The sequence below is a fragment of the Cottoperca gobio genome, chromosome 7, assembly GCF_900634415.1.
Source record: "Cottoperca gobio chromosome 7, fCotGob3.1, whole genome shotgun sequence".
In the NCBI taxonomy this organism is placed as follows: domain Eukaryota; kingdom Metazoa; phylum Chordata; class Actinopteri; order Perciformes; family Bovichtidae; genus Cottoperca; species Cottoperca gobio.
The window spans coordinates 21,150,732-21,166,096 of NC_041361.1; the positions used below are offsets into that span (position 1 = coordinate 21,150,732).

Here is a 15,365-nt window from a genome sequence, read left to right on the forward strand (position 1 = left end):
TATTTTTGAATGCAAGTGAATTTGAAATAGACAACATGTCCAGGTTATTGCAAGTGGACAGAGACTAAATCATCACAGTGCTAATAATTTGAAACTTCAAATACCTGCAAGGTATTTTGAGTGGACAGGGTAATATCTTCGGAATGCCAAGGGCAATACCCCTGAAACTTTGAAATCCTCATCCATGGGGACATACCTCCCAGTGTACCAGTTTTGAAGCAAATTGGAGTAACAACCCTTTTTTTGTCTGTTGGCATAGAAACATTTGGTATAATGTTAGTAGACAACTCAAAATACATAACATAGGTCTAGACGTTTTAAGGACATTTTAAGTTTTTTTAGCACAACTTTGAGACAGAGCAACAAGTAAGTGGACTGCCGAGTGTTTGACTGCAATAAGCTGTGAAACACAAGGTACATCTCAAGTCTCTTATTTGCTATTTCCTCAATCTGAACAAAGTTTTAAATAACTTCAAACCTGGCTGATTGAAGTTATTTTATTATCGAGGAACAATGCGAGTTCTTCACACTGTGATGCAGAGGACTGCGGAGGGGTGAGGGCAGTGTTCAGTAGCTAGTTAATAGTCGAGAATAGTATTCTAGAATTTCCAACGTTCTCTGTGATAATCCTAGAAAAGTAAAAGCTGTATTGCTTTACCATAGACAGCCATGGATTATTTGTAGATATCGTAGTTAACTGTGAGCTTAGTTTCCTCCATCTTCGTTCAGCTGCTCTACAAGTCCTCTTAGTCTGAGTAACGTTGCTGTTGTTTAACCATGGGGAGATTCTGTCAGTCGATTTCTTTTTTACCTTTTAATGGAGCAACAATATCCAGGGTAGATGACAAGGTGTTGTTTAGATTTTCAACCATGAGATTTAAGGAGCAGTCTGAGCATGGTTCAAATGATCTCGTGATGTTAGAGATTGTTTCCTCTGCTGTGTCATCTAGTATTCTTTTTTTGACTACCGTCTCTCTTTTGGTCTTTGTTAAGGTTAGGTTAGCATCAAAAAACACACAGTAATGGTCAGATATTGGTAATTAGATTGCTGAGACCTTATCGATGTCCAGCCTTGTCGCTATCACTAAGTCTAGTGTGTTACCATGCTGATGAGTGGGTTCACTGATATTATGTTTTAGATCGTAGCTTTTCAAGTTCAATAGTCTTGGGATCATTCTTCTTATTTACGTGAATATTTAGGTCTCCATGCAGGATTATTCTTTCACATCTAGTGATGCTGAGTGATTGACTGACTGCCTGATAGTATTTATAGTTTGGAGGACACGTCTCAGTCAGTGTTGCCACACCAGTAATGTTGTTTAACCAGGTCTCAACTAGAAACATACAGTGCAAGTTCTTTTGAACTATTAGATCATTAATCAAAAAAGATTTGTTTGCCAATGATCTGACATTCAGAGGGGGTAGGGTGTCTTAATGTTACTCCACAGAATTTCAACTTCATCCATGTCTGGCAGTGGAGTTGAGGGACTGGGGTCCTTGGTGTGCAGGCTTGTTGTGGCTGGTGCTGCAGGAAGGTCAGTCGCTCCAATTATTTGGACGTCATCATGGTGGTTATCTGGTGGTGTGGGGGATGGTGTCTCCTTGCACTTAACCAAAGTTGGGTGGTTAATGGCGTAATCCATGTTGGAATCAAACAGTTTTTCTCCAGATCTGTTGAGAGAAAGTCCATTTCTTCCAAAAAGGCCTCTACACTGCCAGAACAGATTGAAGTTGTCAATAAAGTTCACTTTGTGCAGGGGACAGGCAATAGATAGTGTGCAAACACGTGACAAAACTGTGTGACGTATGCGTGCGACGCCATGTTGGATGATATACAAATCAACAATGGCTTCTAAAGCGAACAACAACAACAATACAACTCTGACTTCTTCAAAGTATTTTGACTCTCTGTAGTCCTCTGCAAAGAAAAGATTCAGAGGAAAAAGTTCAAATTTGCGGCCGTGACCCGTACACGCTAAAGCCATCGGATTATATTGAGGATTTAGATTCATTACCGCCGATTGAATATCCGGATATTGTGAACTACCTTGTGCTACAAACGTTGTGGGAAACCAACGCACAAATGAAGGCATACAAGAGCTTAGATGCTTATAATTTATTTGTTTCTGGCTGGGTTGGTAGTCTTCTTAACAAACCAATGAAAGATGACAGGGTGCTCGTCCATGCCCGTGTAAATCACTCTCAAAGAGCTCGAGATACACCGCTCAAGCCGTGGTTTGTGAGTGAGAAGAGCGGCGATGTTATCCTCGCACACTGTGATTGTATGGCTGGATTAAGCGAAGCATGTTCTCACATTGGTGCTTTGCTTTTCACAAGTAAAGTAGTCTCAACAATAAGCCAAACAAAAACATGCACAGAAGAAATGAGCAAATGGCTGCCATCACATGGAAAGAAAGTGCCTTATTTACCAGTCAGCGATATGGAGAAGTAAGGTCTTACAGTATTCGGGTATATCATAAGCACAAATGTTTAACGTAAACATTGAAAACATAGCTTTAGCATGAGCTCTTACCAGATATAAAGTGGACGCCACACACACGGGTGAATTGTGCTTTTTCTTCTGTTAAATCCTTATGATTTATGTTGCTAAACCACAGTTTACGGCGTTCGGTAGACAGAAATCCATCCCTCTTTTGTGGATCGTTGTTTTTGATGATTTTAGGAAATCTAAAGAACCGTTTCTCTGGAACACGAGTAGCGTTATGACCACAATTATACACTGCGCACACGATTGGCATTTTCTTTCAATCTTAGACGTTTAAATACAAAGAAAATGACGAAGCGTTGCAGCAACTCCCACGCGAACGGGCGCCGTCTTGGTTGTGTATATCATCCAACATGGCTGATTTACGGGTTGTGACGTAAGCATGACGTCAAATGCACACGATCTATAGATGTCACCTGCTGAGCCCAAAAATTCTGCTAAAACGATTTACTCTTGACCTGGCTGGTGGGATGGGACCACTGATGTATGTTTCAATGTCTTTAGAGCCTACAACTTTTAGCAGTTCAGTAAAGACCCGTTTTAGTGTTTCCGTTTCTCCCCTTGTATTAGGTCTCGGCCTGTTCGTTAGATGTTTTGTGTTGTGTTTGTACTTCCTGTTTTATTTTGTTAATTACCTGCTCTCTGTTGTTTCTACTTCCTATCCCCAGGTGTTCCCAATCTGTTCGTTAGTGTCCTCACCTGTGTCTCGTTCCCTCTCACTTCTTGGTGTGTATATATAGTCAGTTTTGTTTGTCTCTCGTTGCCAGTTCGTCTTCGTACTTCGATGTCAAGAGTTCCAGCATTAGTCCCGTCTTCCTGTTTCCCAAGCGTTTGATTCCCCGGCTTTCTCGACCTTGTTTCCGTGACTCGATTCTGCCCTTGCCTGATCCTTGTCTGCTGTGCTGTTACGCTGAGTAGCTGCCCGTGTACCAAACCTGTTTCCGTGACCCGACTCTGCTCCTGGATTACCCCTTGATACTTTGTATGATCAACTGTCTATGCGTGTACCATAGCAACTGCAAAGTTTTCAGTAAAGACCATTTCCATTCAACGTTTATCTGCCTCTGTGTCGTGCAATTGAGTCCCACCTCCCTTCCTCCCTTCTGTCTTGATCGTACCGTTACACCTTGTGATATCATTTTTCCCCGCATGAATAATAATCTTCTTCACAGATTTGTGGGTAGACAGCATTTCTGGAATTCTTTTTGTTATGTCACAGATAATTTCATCAGGGAAGCAGTATGTTTTGGTATCTTTCTTACCGTTAATGTTAATGCCTGATACAGTATTGTCGCTGATAATTATCGTTGTTGGCTCAATGATCTGTGGTCCTCTGTTCGGCGCACATCCTCGATCCGCTGTTTGCTCAGTGATCCGCTGGTCGTCCTCCGTCTGTTTCTGCGGTCCTCTGCGTCTTGTTCTGCCCAACGGCGCGGGGCTGACATGCGAGCTGGGTCATCTAGTGGCGATCCAGACTCTGTTTGTAGTGGTAGGAAGCTGTAGAGATATCAGTGGCGGCGGGGCATTCCTTGCCATGCTCCCTTATTCAAGACGTGACTTTCATGACTCCGGGGCAAGTTGTAGCTTCACCTTTGGGGTCCATTGTATTGTTGTCCTTCTCTTCTAGATGAAATATCTTTGTCTGAAGTACTGCAATCGTCTGTAGATGTCCACGGCAGTCCTTGCAGGGGGGCATATCCGTGAAAATTAAATGAATATTAGTATAAAGATGCAAGCAGGGGCAAGAGCTAGCAGAGATGCTCTGAGCTACAATGAAGCAAAGAGGCGTCGTTAGGCACGACGAGTAATAAATCATATCCATGTTAATTTACTGTAAGCAACATTTTCTGGCACATATACTGCAGTATGCAATGTATGCCACCAGATTGAATTTTGTGGGGAAATGTGCTACATTACCTCATGGCAAAAAAAGAGCGATTTCGTCGGGCAAAAATCATAGATCGTGCTACTCTTTCAATTCAATTTGAGCTGAATTTCTGGCAATGGCAGGTTGTGAAATTAATCACAGGTTCATGGAAAAATCACTTCCAACATGTACAAGCTTAAGGAAGGTGGAACGCGTGTTGACTTTATTTTGACAAGTTCCACCTCTGCAAGAGTCATCAGTTCATGATACAGAATTCATTTGAGTCACATTTTTGGTTTTAACTTTTTGCATTTTGCAAAAATGTGCACACTCCTCGTTGATGAATTTGATTAAAATCCTTCCAATCCAAGATGACTAATTAACGCATTCAGAAAGTATTCTGACTCCTTCACTTTTTCCCTCATTTTGTTATGTTAAAGCTTCATGCTAAAATTGCAGGAAGTGCATTTGAAATGTGAGGCACTTGCACTGGATTACAAGTGTAATAGCAAAAGGTCTTTATATTTTTCCTTATTTAATACATTTGCAAAGAAGTCCCAAATCTGGGCTTTGGCATGGTGAGGGAGAATTGAAACGATTTTGGCATAAGGCTGCAACAAAAGTAATACATTCTGATGCATTGTATCTGATATGTAAAAGTTTGTTATGCAGCATGTTATGTGCCACTAGGTGCGTTAGTACATAAAAACGTGAGTGATCAAAAAATCTTGAAATATCGCAAAAACTAAAAGTTGGTGTATGGATTAAATACTAAATGCGACAAAGTGGAAACAGATTTACAAATTAATGATCATGGAACGTGTGACTTCAACGTCCACTGAAGCGATGAGGTTATTTTGTTGACGTCATCGCACCCTCTTCTTCTGCAATGATTTAATGGTTTTCCGACTGGAAAATGAATACCACCTACTGCTTATCTCCATGAACCAACTGCTAAAAATCGCATAACAGTCATGCATGGAAACAAGCATTCATTACCATTCTTTTTGCCGATCTTCTTGACATTCGGTTAGAATTTGAGATGTATTTGGAAACCTGGCTACTGACTGTTAGGACGTAACAATGAATGAATCCCAGTTTTGAGCACGTCATATTGTTTTTAGTTCACAGGGATTCAGAGCTGTGAAGCAGTTGGTTAACAGTTACTTAATAGCTACAGAGACCAGTGACAACAGTATCATTCACTGTCATCAGTCAGGTGATATTAGTTTCTTGTCTACGACCACAGATACAGGCCCGTTGTTTAATCTAATTGAAATAATTACAATTTCAATTGCAACTGCAGTATTGTCAGAACTCCCAAAAATATATTTTCCTCAAATCATTCAGCTGTAACTCAAGTGACCTGCCAGGTGCACTTTTGTCTGCATGCAGCCAATAGAACAATTTAGCCTGTATGTAGGTGAGCAAGCACTTCCATTAAAATTCATTTCACATTTATGCACTCAAGAAACTTAAAGTTGCTCATATGAGCCTGCCACTCACTCACTCACACAGACACATCTGTTGTCATTCCACCTGCTGAGCTGCTGTCGGCATCTGGTGCAAACTTCAGACTGAATCCTGAATTTCTACGTTTCTGTCAGCAGAACATGTTTATATGCTTAGTCCTGCAGTCAGCCTGATGCACTGAAGGCACCTGTGTGCATTTTAATGGTTGCAATGTCCTTACTTACATTTCTCCTCTACTGACAATGGAAATGTATGAATAAAAAAATAGATTTCTATTTTTTTTATTCATACATTTCCACTAATAAATTCATTATTAGTAAGGCTGAGTATTTCTATTTAGAAATACTCATAGCCTTACTAATAACTACTAATAATGAATGGATTGCTTCTAATGATGTAAGCTGATTGTGTGTGTGTGTGTCGTGTCATAAGTTGATCAATGCAAAGAGTGTCTCTCCGTGCAGTCTGTGGATGGACTATATTGCATCACACACAGGTAAGGGAGAGTTTTCAATTAGTCAAACACAAGCAAGTGTGTTCATTTGCAAAACACAATGAAAGAAACAAGAACACTCTTAAAGTCATCCTGCTGCACAAACATGACCCGAGCAGAGAGGCCTGAATAGCAGGAGGCCACTCAGGTACACGGGCCAAGGTGAGTGCAATTTAAACGCACAGCATGTGCAGTATAAATGTACTCACTGAGCTTACTGTCAAACTTTCTCTCATTCACACTCTCTGCCTCCGTCATACACTAATTTGTCTCAGTAGATAGTTTACATACATGTACGCTTGAGTTAAAAAAAAATCTGTGGTGGTCAAAACGCCTTTCGAAAAAGGTTGTGCCATCATTAAGGAAAATGAAACTTGAAAACAGTACAATTGTCTGAAATGATCTCACCGCACTGAATTATCTTATCTTACTAAAAATAAAAAATAAGACTTTTCAGAGTCCATAATATACGGAGTCAGATCAGTCTCAATATTAGTAAATGCACACAGAAGGATTCCCAATTGTATTTTGGGATTTATGTACAAATTACTTTCTCCACAAAATTATTTTTCAATCCACACACAAATTGTTATTGTATATAACTTTTTTTTTTTTTTTTTTAAACATTAAAAAACAAGGTTCACAAATACATTTCTGATGCACACGTATGCATATATGTATATATTTTTAAATAAATCCCTCCAGAAAGTAGTCAGAATGTATCTATAGAATGTCAGTAAATTTGATCTCATTGATAAAAGCTTCACTGTTTACTGCTCAGTTGTCCGTTAACGCTCCCAACATTTCCTGCTGCTTCTTCACATTAAAAACATTCAACTACCAAAACCCAGGCTGGCTTTTCATGCAACAGCAGATTCATTTTCAATATATTTTCTGAAGTAATGGAACAAGAAGGAGCCACCACAGCGATCAGCAACATAAGCAACTCTACTGCGCCATTTACCTTGCATCTTTCGTTCAAACAACAATGGCGGCTCCTAAAGAGCTCAGTGTAGATGCTGCAACAGCATCAGTTATATCAGAGCTGGAGTATTTTTTCATTGAAAGAAAAGCAAAGAACGGCAATGAAGGCTTTCCTCCATTTGAAAACATGTTTTCGCTCTTCTCCCGTCTGATGGTGATAGACAGATGGTTCATCCAATCACCTACAGAGTATTTTTTGAACATGCTCTTTACAGTAGCACAGTTTCCAATGACAACTTCTCAGATAGCTCTGTGTGACCATCTGTCGCATGAGGTTACTGCGCCCTGCAAACTTGAGGGTTATAACCTTAAACTGAAAGAACTGTAAATGGTTAACCTTCTCGAGAGTCTGCCTTTGAAGGTTTTATGAAGTTAAAATAGTTTTCAGATGTTCTACATTATTTATATTTGACATATAGAGTACAGTTTCACTCAGAACACTTCAGTTGAATGTAAGCATGTTGGCTGACTGCAGGGGGAATTGAATTCCTAACTCAGGCAGTGCATGCTTCCATTAATCTACACAGCCTCAGCCCACCTTCTCCTGTTATCTTGCTCTCTGTCCTCCTCACCTTTTTCTTTCACTTCAGTTTTCTCTCTCACACACACACATTATCTCCCCTCAGTGTCACTCACTGTTTTCAAAACAGGCAGAGTGTTTAGGGACCCTCCATAGCAGCAGGACGCCTACTAAATTAGCTTATACTGCATATTTCATATATACACTGCACAATATATTCAGAAACAAACGTTTAGAAAATGTTATTAGAGCAATTTGATTGTTTCCTCCATGTCAGTCTGAGTCATACAGTCATGTAACCTCGACTGTCCCAACTTATTTAATCTTCTGCTCTTTTACATCAAGTGTAAAATTATTTTTTTAAAGGTAAGACCTCGTGTGTAGGGAAATCTTCACTGACAGTCATGAATGACGATAGACTTGATTCATCGGAAGAAAACATTTGGAACCCTTGACACTGATTCAGTTAGTCACTGTCGTACAGTCGATGAATAACAGGAGTGAGCAGAGACATGGAAAGACAGACAAAAGACGAGATAAACAGGTGGGAAAATATCAGTGTGGTGTAGGAAAGCAGGGGAGTGTAAAAGCAGAAACGGACACTCCAGCAGATTATAGTGACTGTGATGATAACACAGAAGACAGACATTATGTACACAGAGGCTGATGTCACGTTCCTTTCGTTTCATGCCAAGTGTCTGTGAAGCAGCACTGCAGTGACAGAGCGTCCACGATACACCACAGTCATTTACAGTTTTGTCACAACCCAAAACACATGAACTTGGGCTCCTGAGTCAATGCCAAGTATGTGCGTTGTAAACAAAGTGGTGCAGATCGGCTTAATCATTTATACGACCTGCAGAGTAACACCCTTTATCTTCGGGAGCAGTGGGGACAGACTCGTGCTCAGAGTGTGGAAGTGTGTGTGTGTGTTTCTCACTCACACACTTGCTGATGTCTCACAGGCTGTTTACATTAAGTCACATGCCCCCTTAATGTCCACATTGGGCTGCAACTCATTTTCATTATTGATTATTGTCTTTATTAATCTATTCATTGTTTGGTCTGTAAGATGTAAGAGGACATTTTAAATAACGGTCCATCCCAATTTCCTAGAGTTAGACACATGTTCTAGTCTGTGCCTCGAATTTAATATATTTTATTCAATTCACATTAACCATATTTCCCCAAAGAAATATATACCTGCTTTGAAAAAGACAGTTAACAATACTTACAATTTCTAAAAGCATCAAAGACATTTCTAACCATCTGTATGAATAAAATATTCAGTCTGCTACGCGATGAAAACATTTTTTATCCGTTCCTCAAGGTGACATATTTTTTTCTAATCCAGGCAGCCATAAATTACATACTTTGCTTTTTTTGGAATAATAACTATTTATTTGTTATGCACTTTTCTTGGCATAGTTATATAGTGTTTTAACACACACTCACAGCATACAGTAATAAAATGATGCAGTTAAAAGTGAAACCAGATAAATGCGATAAAGTAACTAGAGACCATCATGCGATGGGATCCCCCGCCCTACCCCACACCCAGCTGTAAACTCCACCTTCATTCTGATCTGAACTACACACCTGTTCAATTTTGTGACACCAAATTGGGCCAGGTGCGTAAAAGAGTGGGGGGCAGCGGTCCCTTCCCTAAACGTAGGCGGGAAGGTCGATGCATCTGCTGGTTAACATATCTTTAACTGACGTGTATGATTTTGTCCTGGACAATATAATCAAGAGCTGTGATTTTAGTTTACCGGACAATTGTATATATATATTTTATATATATATATATATATATTTAATAAATTAAATACATTTTGATTCACATTGTACAAATTGAGTGAGAAGGTATGTAATTTTCAACTGCCATCTTTGTTTGGATTAGGAAAGAGAGTAAATTAGGGAAATGTCTTAAAAAAATATACTTTTATTGTCCAACAGACAGACTTTTAGAACAGCGTGAAGTCTTTGTCAAACGACCTTCTGGGTTTTTCAACGAATGCCTGGTATTTATTTTTCAGAAAATCGTCATGAGAGGCACAAAGGTGTAACTAATCTGACCAAACAGTCCAAATCCCAAAGACATTGAGTTTACTATCATAAAAAGCAACACATCCTTACACTTGAAACGCTGATTTTTTTAAATTTGTTTGAGAAATGTCTGATCCATGAATCGATGATGAAAATCATAACCGATTCATTTTCTATCAATAGACTAATGCATTAATCACCTCGACATGCACAACATGTACAGTTAGGTCCATAAATATTTGGACATTGACACAATGTTCATCATTTTGACTCTGTACACGACCACAATGGACTTGAAATTACACAATCAATATGTGCTATAAGTGCAGACTTTCAGCTTTAATTTGAGGGTATTTACAAATTGGATGAATGGTGGAGGAACTAAAACACATTTTATACATGATATCCCCTTTTTAAGGGACCAAAAGTAATTGGACAAAGTAACATAATCATAAATCAAATTTTCACTTTTTATATTTGGTTAGAAATCCTTTGCAGTCAATAACAGCCTGAAGTCTGGAACCCATAGACATCACCAGATGCTGGGTTTGGTCCCTGGTGATGCTCTGCCAGGCCTTTACTGCAGCTGTCTTCACTTCCTGCTTGTTCTTTGAGCAGTTTCTCTTCAGTTTTGTCTTCAGCAAGTGAAATGCTCAATTGGATTCAGGTCAGGTGACTGACTTGGCCATTGCAGAACATTCCACTTCTTTGCCTTAAAAAACTCTTTGGTTGCTTTTGCAGTTTGCTTTGGGTCATTGTCCATCTGCACTGTGAAGAGCCTTACAATGAGTTCTGAAGCATTTGGCTGAATATGAGCAGATAATATTGCCCGAAACACTTCAGAGTTCATCCTGCTGCTTTTGTCAGCAGTCACATCATCAATAAATACAAGGGAACCAGTTCCATTGGCAGCCATACATGCCCACGCCATAACACTACCACCACCATGCTTCACTGATGAGGTGGTGTGCTTTGGATCATGAGCAGTTCCTTCCCTTCTCCATACTCTTCTCTTCCCATCATTCTGGTACAAGTTGATCTTTGTCTCAAATGTCCATAGGATGTTGATCCAGAACTTTACAGGCTTTTTTAGATGCGTTTTAGCAAATGCTAATCTGGTCTTCCTGTTGTTGAGGCTCACCAATGGTTTACATCGTGTGGTGAACCCTCTGTATTTACTCTTGTGAAGTCTTCTCTTGATTGTTGACTTGACACAGATACACCTACTGTACCTCCTGGAGAGTGTTCTTGATCTGGCCAACTGTTGTGAAGGGCTCTTTCTTCACCAGGAGAAGAATTCTTCCGTCATCTACCACAGTTGTCTTCCGTGGTCTTCAAGATCTTTTGGTGTTGCTGAGCTCACCGGTGCGTTCTTTCTTTTTAAGAATGTACCAAACAGTTGATTTGGCAACACCTAATGTTTTTGTTATTTCTCTGATGGGTTTGTTTTGATGTTTCAGCGTAATGATGGCTTGCTTCACTGATAGTGACAGCTCTTTAGACTTCATATTGAGAGTTGACCTCAACACATTCCAAAAGCAAATACCACACTTGAAATGAACTCTAGACCTTTTATCTGCTCCTTGTAAATGAACTAACGAGGAAACAACACAAACCTGGCCATGGAACAGCTGAACAACCAATTGTCCAATTACATTTGGTCTGTTAAAAAGGGGATACCACGTATACAATGTGTTGTAATTCCTCCACCATTCATCTGATTTGGATGTAAATACCCTCAAATTAAAGCTGAAAGTCTGCACTTAAAGCACATATTGATTGTTTAATTTCAAGTCGATTGTGGTCGTGTACAGAGCCAAAATGATGAAAATTGTGTCAATGTCCAAATATTTATGGACCTAACTGTACGTTCACAGGAACAGAGCCAGACATCCATCCCCTTCAGAAAGCAGCACACCTGTCGCAGCCAGCATGCTGCTCTCAGTTGGCTCATCTGTTTAGTAGCTGTTCATGCTGCTCAACAAATCTGTCTTGTTTTCATACATAAAGAGCTGTGGATCTGATCATTTCCGCTGCCTAATTTTGCAGCAATAAGAATCATGTTGTGGATTTCGATGAGTCTGCTTTATTTATTTTCTGACATAAAATATCCTGCAGTGAGGTGGACTTACTGACAACCATTGGGCTAAAATAAATGTGATATTCTGAATGTTACCTGTTACCTTATGGCTTAGGCTATAATATAGTTTATTTTGTAGTTTCCAGTAAAAATACATATCTGCATACTCAAATTGGGATTTTAGACACATTAAAAAAGCAGAACAGTTTGCCAAGTGCAATGCCACATATGTATGTACACACTGTAAAGAAAGTAATATGTAACCATGTACATGTAGCTGGGGACTCCAGATTGATATGAATGTTTCCCCTAAATTAGTCAAGGTGTTTGAATACCAACTGTGGATACATCTGCGCGCAAAGCTAACAATACACAAACAAGCTATATGACACCCACCTGAAGCACGGTCTTAATGGTGACAGGGGAGACGATAGCAGTACATATGTTCTCGCCTTTACGCATCATTTGGCCCATGACGAAGAGCATCGGCGTAGCGAGCGCGAAGGACGCAAGCCACATTGCGCTGATGAGCTTCTTGGTGCGGCTGCGAGACATGATGCTCTTGGCTTTGAACGGGTGGCAGATGGCCATGTAGCGCTCCACGCTCAGGCTGGCGATGTTGAGCGCGGTGGCGTAGGAGCAGCTGTCCCGGAGGAAGTAGTAACCCCTGCACACGGCGTCCCCGAACACCCACGGGTGGTGGAACCAGATGAAGTTGTAAAGCTCGATGGGCATGGAGAGGACGAGGATGAGCAGGTCGGAGACGGCGAGGCTGGCCAGGTGGTAGTGTACCGTGCTCTGGAGGTTCTGCAGGGTCTTTCTGCTCAGCAGGGTGTACAGGGTGACGGAGTTCCCCAGCGAGCCCACAGCAAACAGAGCAGCGTAGATGACAGTGACTATCACCCTGGAGTAAACGTCCGTGTTCACATCCAAGTATTCCCCCTCCGCATTTACAGCGGCAGTATTGTTTTCATATGGAAACAGTGAGTTATTTCCAAATAGTCTCTGCGCCAGCGTGCCCAAATCGCGCCATGCGAGCGTGCCATTTAAATCCATTATGCCTCTGTATGTGAAAACAGAAAGTATGAGTATTTAAAGTGAGTGGACATTCGTTGATTTTCAATAGTTCATCATGCGGAGATGAACTGGTGCAAGCTCACAAAGTCGGAGGAGAGCAGCTTTTATATTCGGCACGACGGGAGGTGCGCTCGCTATTGGATCCGCTGCAATGACGCACATACATTCAGTGAGTGGAGCACGTTCATGTTTCACTTTGGAACCAAAAATAACGCGAAGGACCAACAAATGGCAAATCATGGGCATTTCATTTCAAGTATACTTTCTAAGGTACTATTTTTTGGATGTACCCATGGCATCCCTTTCGTGTGTGTGTGTGTGTGTGTGTGCTTCTCTCTTTCCGCCTCTCTCACTCACACAGAAGTGAAAATAAATAATGTTATAGGCAACAGCTGGACACCTCACTACAGTATATCACATCATGTTAGAGTCTGCAGTTAAGATAGTGTCTGCAGTGCTAATGATCCAGTCTCAGTGTGGAGAAATGTTATTACTGGACAGGCAGAGAGGAAATTTTACTCCCAATGGTTACCTCACAGCTACTGCCACTGCTGGGACCAATGTAGCAAAGCAGGAGAGCATCTCTTTTTACACCGTTTAACACCCAGCGGTAGATCCAAAGACATCAAAAGAAATGTTCTTTTATAGATATCATTTCAACTCTTTTAGTGGGCACGTCTCCATTATTAATCATGTGTGTTGTATGTATACTCCCACACACACACTGTAAAACATTGTTTGAAGTGGGTTTGTATGAGGCACTTACCCATAGATCCATAGTCACTGTAGTATCCACAGTAGATGAAAGTGTATATTTTTCACCTTCCCACTAGATAGCCACTAATTTTACCTCGCAGAACACGGGAGTCACTGGTCTACCGCTTCCTCTATCAGTTTAGTAGTAAAATATGTCTCAAATAAGTTTAGCTGCTGCAAACGTCCACAGCAGTACATCGCTTAGCTTCTTGCTGGTACTCCTGACTGTTTCTCTCAACTTGGGGTGTGCTGACTGCCATCTAATGCACCTCATACATCAAAAACAGCCAAATGATCTCTTTAAAGCATGGATGTGTTTATATGCTGCAGTATAATCATCTTCTTCAGACTGTGAGGAGATGCTCTTCTTCTTAAATAGTAAATGTCTTTGTGTTTCCGGCCCCGGGCCGATGTCTCTTACAGAGTTCCATGTGTTTGGCTGACAGGCTCTCACACAGGAATACAACATATAGTGTTAATTATAATAACTGTCAGCTGGTCACAGTTTGGCCTGTTGCAGCTGCACTTAATAATAATTGTATGTATGGTACATACTGTATATTTGCAGTATCTGGAATATAATGTTTACTGTGGAACAACATGTATTTTTTACTATGGTTGTTCCTCATCTTATCCACTTTCCTAAAAGGTCAATGAGATAGTGGGTGGTTAAGTTAGTAACAAAGACAAAACATATTCACACGTTGGATTTATTCTCCTCCGCACGTCAATTCAAGAGTTACAATTCATCAAAACCGCATTAAATGTGCTCCCAGTGTCTTTTTCACTGTCAAGTTTTGAAGGGTTTCTTTTGAATGGACTTTAGGAGTCCAATTAGTGTCAATATTAGTGACAAAAAAGTTTTTGGTTTTTTTGTGATAAAAACTAAATTTATAATAACAACCCAGCGGCTATTGTTGGTTGGACAGTGACATTGTGTGTCTGGCCAAAGTGGTCCTGGTCAGACAGCAAAAAGTAGAATCGGTATTAAACTGATGTGTTCACATCTTTCAAATACAGATATGCATATCTAAGTGTAATTTTCTCTTTCTAAAGACTATAAGGTTTAGTCTGCCTTTGGTTGTGAGGGTGCAGTCACATGGTGAGATCCTTCCAACATAGAATAAATATTTTTCCAGATACGGACATCAGGTATTAAACGGTTGCACAATGATGTAAGGGAGTTAGAAGGGATTCTGTTTCGCCACGAGAAGTGAGTTGGGCGTGCATGTAGTCTCACACGCTAAGGGTTAATAATGCAATAAGAGGACCGAGACAGTGAAGATATAGCACCGCTGGTTGAGTTTGTTTTAAGAGATTGCTTTGATATTAGCATGTACGTTCTGTAACATTGATGTTGATGAAAGGTAGACTGATTTCGAGCCTGTGTTCTTCTAATAGGAGAATAACGAAACTGCTGTTTGACACAGAAAATGAATGGAAGCTGGAGCAAAGTGCATCAGATGGAATGTTCAGACCTTGTGAGTTCATCTAAAAGCAGTTGTATATCTCAGTGATCTTCAATGAGTTACTGTGGGATCAGTATCAGTATCACCTCAG

At 40.4% G+C, this 15,365-nt stretch overlaps 1 protein-coding gene across 1 annotated transcript in view; it reads right to left on the minus strand.

The window, feature by feature from the left end:
• The window catches only part of ntsr1 (neurotensin receptor 1 (high affinity)), a 41,757-nt gene extending 28,685 nt beyond the window's left edge, over nt 1-13,072 (minus strand). The window contains exon 1 of the mRNA XM_029436072.1: nt 12,369-13,072. Coding sequence (XP_029291932.1) covers nt 12,369-13,028 — 660 coding nt within the window. The 5' untranslated portion in view covers nt 13,029-13,072. The remainder of the gene's footprint in view (nt 1-12,368) is intronic.
• Nucleotides 13,073-15,365: the final 2,293 nt, after the last annotated feature.